Source organism: Halichoeres trimaculatus, unplaced genomic scaffold, assembly GCF_033239565.1.
Source record: "Halichoeres trimaculatus isolate MK-OKI-2021-1 unplaced genomic scaffold, fHalTri1.1 fHalTri1_scaffold_15, whole genome shotgun sequence".
Classification (NCBI taxonomy): Eukaryota; Metazoa; Chordata; class Actinopteri; order Labriformes; family Labridae; genus Halichoeres; species Halichoeres trimaculatus.
The window spans coordinates 32,214,184-32,226,272 of NW_027437193.1; the positions used below are offsets into that span (position 1 = coordinate 32,214,184).

The 12,089-nt window shown below is 45.7% G+C and overlaps 1 protein-coding gene across 3 annotated transcripts in view; it reads left to right on the forward strand.

The window, feature by feature from the left end:
- Nucleotides 1-5,606, forward strand: part of chd7 (chromodomain helicase DNA binding protein 7) — a 91,749-nt gene extending 86,143 nt beyond the window's left edge. For all 3 annotated transcript variants that reach the window (XM_074689615.1, XM_074689617.1, XM_074689616.1), the window contains 6 exons: nt 83-316; nt 412-627; nt 745-885; nt 1,007-1,111; nt 1,306-1,486; nt 2,254-5,606. In XM_074689615.1, coding sequence (XP_074545716.1) covers nt 83-316; nt 412-627; nt 745-885; nt 1,007-1,111; nt 1,306-1,486; nt 2,254-3,254 — 1,878 coding nt within the window. In that variant the 3' untranslated portion in view covers nt 3,255-5,606. The remainder of the gene's footprint in view (nt 1-82; nt 317-411; nt 628-744; nt 886-1,006; nt 1,112-1,305; nt 1,487-2,253) is intronic.
- Nucleotides 5,607-12,089: the final 6,483 nt, after the last annotated feature.

Genomic DNA, 12,089 nt, shown 5'->3' on the forward strand with positions numbered 1-12,089 from the left:
AGTCCACCTGGACAGTCCTTCATTTGAGACTGAAGTGTTCATCATTTATACACAAACTAACCTGATGTGGTCGATTGTCCAGGGTATGCATCATCACCTCAAGGCTTCCCCGTCACTGGCGGGCTTTCCCAGTTCTCTGATGTCCAGCACGCCCCTGAAGGCTCAAATGGAGTTGCTGCAGCAGGCCCAGCCATCCGCACACAGAGCTAACGGCTCTCTGGAAGCTGACCTCCCCATCGTCAGGAGGAGGCGAGGCCGCAGAAAAAATGTGGAGGGTCTGGAGCTGCTGTTCATGGGCAACAAGAGAGCAGGAGGGGTACGGCGTCTGGGTTATCTTTACTACTGTCAATCCAAGCAGGAAGGATCGAAGGACTTCTGTTAAATATGTCTGTCCTTCTCTCTGGCTTTCAGGATGATGCTGAGGAGACCAAGACTTCAGGTGTTGAAGGGGTTCAGGCTGTACCTAGAGCTCAGAGACCCCTAACTGTTCCAGAACAAAGTCCCAGTGCCAGGTCTCTGGCCTCTGGTAGTCTGGAGGAAGAAGAGGCAACCGTTTCCAACAAAGAACTGGAGGAGTGGCTCAGGCAGCACCCCACCTACACCATGGACATGGCTGGATACACACCGGTGCGTCATCCTCTCACTCTCTTATGTTTGATGAAATATGTTTGTTTGTTCTTCAGGTCTGTTTATCAAAGCCATCACTTCTCAACAATCTCCTTTTCTCTCTGACCTGATTCACAGAAAAACGAGGAGTCACTGCTGTCTCCCTTTTCAAAGCCCAAGCAGAAGCGCCATCGCTGTCGAAACCCCAACAAGATCGACATTAACACCCTGACTGGCGAGGAGAGAGTGCCTGTCGTCAACAGACGCAACGGACGCAAGGTGAGCAGAAACATGCAGCACATGTCTCTAAGACGGCACACTCATCCTCTCACTTTTTATTGTTTGTTAATCTTCCTTTATGAACCCTTTTCTCAAAATGTTCTATCGCTCTCTTCCTCAGATGGGCGGGGCCATGGCTCCACCAATGAAGGAGCTTCCCAGATGGTTATTGGAGAACCCAGAGTTTTCTGTCTCCCCTGATTGGACTGATATTGTCAAACAGTCGGTAAGTATCCCGCAAAAAATTCCCTTTGAGAGCCAGGCAGCATTTCATCCAGCGTCTGACATCTAAATATTCCCTGTCATGCACACTGTCCCTGTGTTAACATGCTTGGGTGAAATTAAAACTACGAGCTTTTTTTTAAAAGCAGTTGGTATTTTTTATCCTTCCCTCATGTAACCAATCCTTTGTTTCCACAGGGTTTCCTCCCAGAGGCCATGTTTGACCGCCTCCTAACTGGCCCTGTTGTCAGGGAGGAAGGAGTTCGCCGAAGAGGCAGACGACCAAAATCAGAGATCGCTAAGGCAGCGGCTGCTGCTCAGGCTGCAGCTGCTGCTCAGGCAGCCCAGGCATCACTGGCAACAGCTGCATCATCTGCAGGTAAAAATATCCAAGCCACAATTTCCCAGGATTTTTGGGATAAACTCATTTAGTTGACAACAGAACCCTTGAAATTCCTTGTAGTCCCAAGTTAAACTTCCCATGGAAATTTTTAAGGAAACTTTCTTGAAATCAAGGACTTGCAAACTGTACAGTGCTTAAGCCAATTCAACCCTAAATTCCAGCTTGTTGGTCCAGTGTGACCACAAGTGTGCCGTGCTTAAGAATGATTCAATTCTCTGCTTTGGCAGAGCACAGTTCACTTCATGCACAAGCACGAGGACAGTGTGTATGATCTATGACGTATGATCCCTGTGAGCGCACTCTCATTTTGAAAATAGCGGGTGTTGGAGGGCTGTGTCTGACCAAAATAGCGTAACATCAGTCAAAAAGTCTCTAAACTGTCGCAGTGCTCTCTGTTTCATTTTCTCAGATCCAAACCAACTTCATGCCAGTGAAAATGATCAAAATCTAGCTAGCTTAGCTTTTTCTAATTTGTTAGCATCTGTTCTCAAAGCATTGACATCTGTACGTTGCATAAAAATGTGTTTGATTTGGTCTATTTCAGATTGTAGGCGTTAACTTAGACCCTAATGTTAAAACCACACACTGTTAATCCTGTAGAGGAATACTGGTTCAGTCACACAAGTGTGTCCAGTGCCTCCCTCTGGTTTCTCAGAGTGGTTCAGCCCCTGTCAGAGGGAGGACTGACATGTGTCTGTGGATGGTTGGGGAGCTGTAACCTAACCCTGCCTGTTTTCCTGCAGGAGGAATCAACCCGCTGCTGCTGAACAGTCTGTTTGGGGGCATGGACCTCACCTCCCTCCAGAGCCTCCAGTCCCTCCAGCTGGCTGCTGGTCTCATGGCCTTCCCTCACCCCACTGATCCCAAGCAGGCTGCCGCTAGCGCTGCCGCTGCCTCCATGCTCCCCCTCATGCTGCCCGGCATGGGAGGGCTGCCCAACATGGCCGCCGCCCTCCCCAACATGTTCAGCCTGGGCGGCCTGTTCGGAGGCAACCTGGCGACGGCCGCAGCTGCCGCGTCAAACTCCAGCAGCGCGTCAGTGTCTGGAAACACCAATGGCAGTGTGGAGGGAGAGAGCGATGAGACAGCGACAAGGAAGAAAGGAGGGGAGGAAAAAGACGAAAACATGGACGAGGAGGGAGAGAATAACGATGAGGAGAAGGAGGAGGTGGAGAAGGAGGTTGGGGAGAATGGGGAGAATGGGGAGAGAGCAAGCAAGAAGAGAAAGAAGGATGTTGAGAAACCCGCTAAGAGGGCTGCCCTGCAGGCTCCAGCTGCTGACTCAGCAGCCGACGCCTCCATCAATGGTGACGCTGCAACACTGTTGGCCGCAGCTGGCATGTCTGCCAACTCTCTGGCCTTCAACCCTTTCCTCCTATCCACTGTGGCCCCTGGCCTCCTCTACCCCTCCATGTTCCTACCTCCAGGCCTCGGTGGGCTCAGCCTGCCCGGCTTCCCTGCCGCCTCCACCCTGGCCGAGCTGCAGAGCGCCATGGCCGGAGCGCTGGGCAGCCAGGTCCTGACCACAAACCCTCTGAGAGACCAGAAAGAGAAGAAGGGGGTGTCGAAAGCTGTGGAAGAGGAGGAAGAGGAGGAGGAGGAGGAGGATGAAGTAGATGACGTGGACAAGGAAGGCGGAGCGGACGAGGAGACGAGGGACGAGGATTCTGCCCTGGAGGACGGAGGGGTGGAAGAGGAGGAGAAGAAGGCGGCTGTTAGTCCACAGAAAGACGAGAGTGACTGAAACGAATCATGAAACTGACACGCCTTGAACTCTCCCTCCTCCTCCTGCCCCTGCTCCTGCTCCGTACTGCGTTTACAGACCCCCACCACAAAGATCCAAACTATTACTGATCCCTGTTTTTCCCTCTCCATTGTCGTGGTTGATTTCTCTTCCTCTTTGTTTCTTTTTTTTGCGCCAGGTATTCGTCATATGTGTCAGAGAGGCTGACGTGTGTGCGTTAAGCTAAATCTCTGATCTTGATAGTGTAGACAGGGAAAATCCTCACAGCCTCCTGCCGGGGGGCTTGGCTCCTGAGCAGACTGTCTCTTTCTCTTTGTCTGGTTGGGGTTTGTGCACTGTCAGCGGTGCGGCCACACGTTTCTCTCACATAGACCCTTAAATACGACTTCACAATGTTCCAATAGTTCCATTGTTCTAACTAATGTATTATTATTGCTGCTTTCAGCTCTCAGACCTTTATTTTTTGTTTGACTTCTTCTTCTGAACTCTTTCTGTTGTTGGTTAAGCAGTGTCTCAGCTGAAGAGGGAACCTGCCCACTAGTGGTGCTTTTTCCAACATCACTTCTTTGAGAAACAGCATTACAGCAAAACCTTGCTGTCTGACAAAAGCTGCAGCAAAAAAAAGGAATCATGGGTAATGGAGTTTTACTGAGCTGTTCAGTTGTTTTTAGTTCTCACATATCAGAGCAGGTAGATGATGATGACGAGGAAAGCATCCCAGAGTCGACGTTTGAGTCAACCAACACAACAAACACATACTTGACCATTAGCTGCACACATGCACAAGCCTCACATGTAGAGGTGCATCACTACACACACTAACTCCTTCATCCTCTCTGTGACGCCACTGTTTCTGAGAGGACGGGCTCCTGCAGCTGTTTTCCTTGTGTGTGTATCCTCCTGTGTGTTTGAGTGTGAGTGTGTGCGTCGTGTGTGTGTGTGTGTGTGTGTGTGTGTGTGTGTGTGTGTGTGTGTGTGTGTGTGTGAGAGAGTGTGTGTGTGCTTGAGTGAGTGTGCACGCTTGCACACTGTACAGATACTGTTCAACCCAGTCTCACACTGTTTGAATGCCAGTCTTGAATTTTTCCACTGCCACCCGCCTCCTTACGTACCTGGTGGGTTCAGTAGACTTGGTGGGGTCAGGCTGGCTGGGTCTCTCTAAGTTGGTCTGCTGACAAATCCGGTTTCTGTGTGTGGTGGTCCAAACAGGGCTGTGATGATTCAGGTTTAATCCTTAAAGGGAGGCACATCAGATGGTTTCTACTCCTCCAGGCGGCCACGTTTCTATTGTTTGATTTTTTTTTCTTCCACATACTGATAGTTTCAGACCAAGTGCTGCTTCCCATTGACGTTCTCTTGAAGACTGTTCCTCTAGTCACACACACTGACTCCCGGCCTGGTCACCACAGGACTGAGACACACTTCAGTACAAAGTTTAACTCTGGATGCCTTTTTTTTTTTACTTGAAAAGTGTGAGTGGAGCTTGATTTGTTTCCATTTCTGAGGCCAGTTTGAGTGTCTGAGATGAATCAAGGCTGCGACAGACTCAAAAATTTGAAAGTTTTTTCAAACACATACATTGTAGCCAGGTCTTATTAACATTTGCAAGCACAGCCAGCCCAGCAGACACAGAGAGAGAAAGAGAGCGCGAGCAGGGCTGGAGACCACCCATGGTCTCTGAAACACGCCCTTCCTGTGACACACACCTGTTCTTCTCTCCAAAGCTGAGACAGCAATAATCAAGGCAGCTTTTGAATGTTCCATCATCACTCTCCTAACACACAGACACACACAAACAAGCACACATACGCAAACACAAACAAACACACATACACAAACACATACATCTAGGAATAACCACAAGTGTCGTATGGATAGAAAAACATCAACTTAAAGTGTAAATGATAAATAAGTACTGCAATCAATTTAGTCTCACTCTGTTCCTGTTGATGCACTGGTGTTAAAGAGTTAAAATAATCAGGTACCTTTATTACTTAGCTACTTTTCTTGAAAATGGACTTTTTGTTACTTTTAGCCAGCAAGCTGAAGAGCATTACCTCAAATTCTTATATAGCCTTGAAGTTTACAGACATACCATGTAAATGTTTTTCTTTCTTTTTTGGGTGTTATTTTGTTTGTTTTTTTGTTCGTTTGTTTTCTTTTTGGAGACATCATGTATGATGAATTGTAGCTATAATGCTTTTAATAAAAGTGAATCATGATATTCGCCTAGGAAACCAAACTTCTTCTTCCACGTCATTATTCAGTCAACTCTTTTTGTGTTTCCACTGGGACCAAAATGTCCTGAAGCCTCCAAACAAATCAGAGCAGACACTCGACTGAAGGCACAGCTTCAGAGACTTTATGATGGACATGGACTCTGGGGACACTGGCTCGATAGGGAGAAAAAATAGAAACATACTTTTTGTAGAAGCAATTTCAAAATGTTTAGTGTACTTTCAAAGAAAGTTTTTCCTGCCCATTAATTTCATCACAAAGATTTTACTTTATTGTGTTAACAGTTTCACTGGAAACCAGCATGTCACATCTCGTTTATGGGCAAAAAAATGTAATACTTTGTGTCAGATTTTCTTCCAAATGGAGAATGAGTGATCTGAAGGGCGTAGGCCCATAATCACAAAGCATCCTAAGGCTAAAAGTAGCTCTCAGTGATGTCACTCTTAGAAAAACCTTTAAGGGTATGTCTGCCGTTTATCATTGTACAGTTTTGAAGCAAAAATTCTGTCATCACAGGCGCAACCATTGTAGCAGTTTGGAGCCGGAGTCTGCGCAGTAGATACGATGAGGGATTCCGGGTGAATCTGAGTGGAGCCGGGTGACAAAAATAATGAGTATTTTTTTTCTTTTGAGAGTCTAATCACTCCTTGACTCTACCTTCCGACATATTTTACAATCCCTGCAAAAAATACACGAGAACAGCAGCTGTCAATCATCGTTAAACGTTACATAAAGCCTCATTTTTAACCTCGTATAACTAATGAAAACAAAACTTTTCAGAAAAAAGAGAACTTGGATACAAGACAGCCAAATAATATCTTCAAATCACCACAACAATCAGACGTGAAAAACATTTCTACGAGGTGTAATAATTTTTTTAAGTTTGACCACAGCCCGTCTGGAACGGCTGGAAGCTGGATTTTTAAACCTATACTGCAGCCAGCCACCAGGGGGAGCAGTTTTTGTGGAGACCGCACTTTGAACCGAGCAAGCGGACGTCAATTTATTTTACAGTCTATGGGTGAAACGCAAAAGTTTTGTTGTGTTTCAGCCCCGCGTTTACAAGGAAACTGCGTTTTAGGGCATGGTCACACTGGACATCCAAACCGTGCCGTGCTTGAGCACGATTGCCCCCCTGCAGCGCTGCTCCCCAGCTGGAGAGTACGGCCAGCGGTCACACTACCCCTATATGAACCAGACTTTAGTGGGTATCACACACGTGCATGGCCCGTCTATGTCATCGTGAAGCGTCTGTTTACATGAAGTGCAATCTCATCAGAGTCAGCACAATGAGACACAGAGAGCACTGCTACAACTTCAGAGACTTCTGGACTTATGATAAGTTGATTTCACCCGACACAGCCCTCTAACATTCCCGCTTCATTTAAAATGATTGCCGAGATATGCGCTCGCGGTGATTATACGTCATGGATCACATGGGTACTTGTGCTCGTGCATGAAGTAAACCGTGCCGAAGCGTGCCAAAGCAGAGAAGTGAATCGTGCTCTAGCTCGGCACGGTTTGCCAGTGTGACAGAGGCTGTTTTCCAAAGCCCAGGTACCTTGCCTTGCCTTTGAAGGCAGTGCCTCCGAAGCCACTTCCCTCCAATCCAAGGCAAGTGTCCTGCCTCTGCTCAAAAGGAGATGCTAATGGAACAGCCTACAAAGGCACATTTTGCGAGGAGCTCAGACGGCTACAAATATTGTCATAGCTTGCCACTTTTCTACACTTTTTGCTTTTTTATAGTCACATCATTGACACTCTGAAGGTGCAGCTTCTCAGTAATTATAGTTACCTGAGTGACACACAAAAGAGTTAAGTGGTGGACATGGTGTAAGTTGTTATTTTCAGAGGTGTATTTTGTTACTTACATTTGAATTGGAATTTACCATGCGCCTCCGCTGGAGCGTCTCTCTCTGGTGCGTCTTTTCCTTCCATTTTTTCCTTTTTCAAAGATTCCCGCGTTATATGTTGGGTATCTATAGCCATGGCAAGGCAGCGAAGATACACCTGCGTATTCTTGGTCAATTAGCCACATGCTTACCAAATAGAGGACATATGCCTCTGGAGGACATGAACATTGGAACAGCACTTGGGCAGTGACTGATGATGTGGATGCCTGCCCACGCCCACCCCACGCCCACATCAGACCAAGGCAAGGCAAGGTACCTGGGCTTTGGGAAACAGCCAGTGTCCTTAGCCGACCTAAAACACCGCCATTTTCAGTGGAAACGCTGACGTCACACTCCACTTCTCACCAGTGTCTACAACAGTACCATTGTTACAATCATTGCAAACTACCATGTTGTGCTTGTGCTGCTCAATCTACTGTATCTGCTGACTGTCTTTAAGCAAAGTGTGCATCTGGTGCTCTGCTTTTGCACTCAGTATTCCCCAATACACCAGATGATCTGCTCAACTCTACTTCGGTCAAGATCTCCCAAGAGCGGCTTCTGGACAAGACAGTAATAGCGCTGACTACGGGCCTGGCATGCTCACTACAACGTTTTTCAGTTCCTCTGCGTTTATGTGTAAATGCAGATTTTTTTCACTGCGTTTTTGAGTTTTCAGATGAAACTTTGTGTAAACAAGGCCTTAGGGGTTGTTTACTGGACAACAGTTGTAGGGTGAAATGCAAAAGTTTGTTGCCCTTTGGCTTCACATTTACACAGAAACGACGTTTTAGCCAACGGAAAAAGCAAACTTCAAAATCGGCCTCCAGAGTGGGATTTTTCTGAAACGCTGCAAACGTTGCCTATAATGGTACAGCCACACTGGACTCAAATTTGCATGGAGATTACATACAAAGTCAAAGACGCAAAAGTTTTGTTGCGTTTCAGCTTCAAGTTTACACGGAAACAGAGTGTCAGCCGACCTGAAAAGCAAACTTTTGAAAACGGCCTCCAGAGGCCTTCTGAAAGGCTGCCGACACCGTTGCCGTGTAAACGGTAGCCGGCATTTTCAGAAACGCTGACGTCACACTCCACTCCTCACGAACATAGACATATAGGCTCCACATACATGTATATGTCTATGCTCACAAGCGCATCGTTACGATCGTCCCAAACTACCATGTCGTGCTTGTGCTGCTCAATCTGCTGAATCTGCTGACTGTCTGTATACAAAATGTGCATCTGTTGCTCCACTTTTGCACTTAGTGTTCCCAAACACATCAGGGTTCAATTCCAACCCACCCCCTACACACTACCCCTTCACTACTGAGTGTCACTTCAAATGAAGTCACAGCGTCGCGCCCTTGCGGAGCACTTAGCTTCCATTGTCATCTATCAGGCAAATTCCACTGCAAGCGCTGCTGAAGCGCCGGCGCGCGCCCAGGTGCAAGAAATATGCTTCAGGTCTATTTTCTGCGCGGCCGCTTCCAAACCTCGTAAATTCACTGTTGATAAGAAAGAACTAGACAGGAAGTCACTGTGTGAAGTACCCGGAAGATTCCAAATAAAACACAATGCACGAACTCTCGAACGTAAATCTCCCCCATATATTATGTCACATCTGAAGGCACATGCATCAGGTAAAGAGTCGGTCGGAGGGTCCCAGATAAGTTCAACATTCTGTATGATCCCAAACATCCTTTTAATAAGGATACAGGCAGAAAGGACAAGGTGTGGACTGACATATCAAAAGTTATGGGAGTGGATGGTGATCGTGTGATATCGCTATTCACACGAGAGCCTGAGACTCTCCGAGGACCAGCCCTCCCCCTCTGGATTGAGCAGCGGGCTGCTTCCAGTGAGGTTTGACATTCGGAGCAAGACCACAGCGCTCTGCTGCACGGCGCATGCGGTAGAATTTAGAGGTGAGTGTGTAGGGAGAGTGAGTAGATGGCGGTTTGGGATTGAGCCCAGGGCCCAGTATTTCAAACATAATCAATCAGGATTAATCCTGGTTGATTGGATAAACCCAGATCTGATCCAAAATTGGGTACTTCAAACAGCATTTAATCTTGATAATTTAAATCCAGATTTGGAAATCCAATTCTGCCTTTAATCCAGATTTGAGCCTGTGTTGGGTATTTCAAAACTTCAGTCCCAAATCTGGATCAGTTTTATCCTGAAAAACAGCATTAAATTAATCCCACCTCAGGGTAGGATCAGGGTGTGATCCCATGTATTAGTTCCACATATACTCATCCATAGATAGCTTTTACATTTCTCGCAATCATTACAATAAAAATATATTTTCAATAACTTAAACCTCTTCATGTAAAGTTTTTTTTTAACAGAAAAAAAATCCAAATTTCACAATTATCAGAAAAGTAATTCAAACAACAAAAATTTCCTCAACCCAAAATTGTAACACCTAAACTTAAAGTTTTCACACTACTTTTCCATTTGCTTTTCCAGTAACTGTATTTTCAACCTGATGTGTTCTTGCTGAAGCATGGTAAGTTTTCTTGGCTCCTTAGCAAGTAGAATTTGCTGGTGTGCTGACTCACCATTTTCAAATGTGATCAGTGCCTCTCAACTGCAGTATAATATTGCCCACAGCTCAACAAGAGGAACCATTGAGCGCAGCAATGGCATTCTTAGACGTAGATTTACCTGTTTGAATTATCTCAGGGTTGAACCCAAAAAAGCATGCAATATCGTTTGAGCCTGTATCATGCTGCACAATATGGCTCAAGCACGAAAAGTTCCACTTTGTGAAGACGAGGCACCAGTAGCCCCAGAAGGTCCAGATCTTCCACCACCTTTACCACATCTGCCTGATGAAGAAACAGGAAAAGCAGTCAGAAGTGCTTTGGTTGGTTTGTATTTTTCCCAGAAGTTCTAGGAATACTTTTGTTTTCCCTTTGTTTATGTTCAGTAAAGCTACTGGATATCTCACATTTGTTTGTTATTTGTTTTATGTTTTTATTTTATCACCCTAGTCTATGATGCCTTTTTATAAAATGCATCTCAAAATATGAAAGGTCAGTGACAAGGCAATTGTTTAAACAGAGAGTTGAAGTGAACATTGACTCCATGCATCAGAAAATATTTTGAATGACTATATAATACTTTTACTTTTGGTACATTAATTTATCAAAGATCTCTGTAGCCTTAAGATGTACACAACACACATTCTGTCTCCTGTCTGTGACCCTGAGGGCGGGTTGATCCTAGGGGCTGGATGGATTTGAAAATCTCTATCCGAGAGGATCAGGATTATTTTGATCCAATCTAGTTAAGTTTTGAAATACCGCGATAGAAGATCCTGATCCATGGATCAGGAAAGTGGGATTTGGAAATCTGGATCAATTTAATCTGGATTTAAAATTTTGAAATACTGAGCCCAGATGATTAGCTCAACTCTACTTGGTTGAAATCTCCCAAAATCAGCTTCTGGACAAGACAGTTATAGCACTGACTATAGGCTTGGCATGCTTTCTACAGCGTTTTCAGTCCCTTGACGTTTCCATGTAATCGCAGATTTTTTTCACTGCGTTTTAGCGTTTTTAGATGAAACACTTGGGGCCTCAGTCTACAGCTAGTTAACCTTTAGAGAGGAGCAGGCGGGGCGGGCCTATAGTATCTGACCCACAGAGGAAGCCTTCCTCATGGCCTGGTGCTGCCCCCTGCTGTCTGCCATCCACACTTCCTCACCTCCCTGTTTTATCCAATGAAGGCAAGAGTATGCAGGAGGCTGACATCCCCATCACAGCTCATTCATTCCTCTTTTCATGAAGTGTTCTTTATGCTGTTCTGAAGGAGTGGGTTAATGGGCTTTTTGGGGGGTGGGGGTGGGGAGGGCTCATAAATCATATGTATCACAATCTCAAAAACAAGACTGTGGAACAATACGGTTGTAGCAATGATTCCGTGCCAAGTTTGCCTTAAGATGCAGTGAGGAATGTCATGTTGCAGTGACACCCATGGCCCCAGATCTGTTCTGTTTTTATGGGATCAAGACTCAATTTCCCATGAGCACCATCACCCACTGTGGTAAATGTGTAGATAATTGGCTGTGACATTTGGTTTAATGTGATGTTTTCAAAGCTGGAGTCATATTGTTGACAGTGGACCAGATATGAGTCTAAAGACTGTCCTCACAATGATAGATATACAGCAGCAGTGTGTGAGTGAGTGAGTAAGGGTGTGTTTGCTCTAGCAAAAAGGTGCTGCACTTGTGTGTGTGTATGTGTGTGTGTGTGTGTGTGTGTGTGTGTGTGTGTGTGTGTGTGTGTGTGTGTGTGTGTGTGTGTGTGTGTGTGTATGTGACAGACATCTGGCCTAATTGCCTTGCTGGGGTAAGTGGGACGTGAAATCCACCAGCCAACCAATAACACACACACACACACACACACACACACACACACACACACACACACACACACACACACACACACACACACAGCATGTTGTCGTCCCCCTTATGCCTCCTTCCAGGAATTCTGAATTCTTTTTTTGTGTAATATCTCTTTAAATCACCGTATAGAGATACATTCCTAGAGCCACAGCGTCACATTGTGTTCTAAATTTACCTCTCTATCTCTGGTTTTTGTCCACTATCCTGATAAGTGGAGCAGGTAGGACTGTGTGTTTTAATAGCACTGTGTGAACAAAGCTGAGTTTTAAGGCTCTTCAGTCAGAAGCA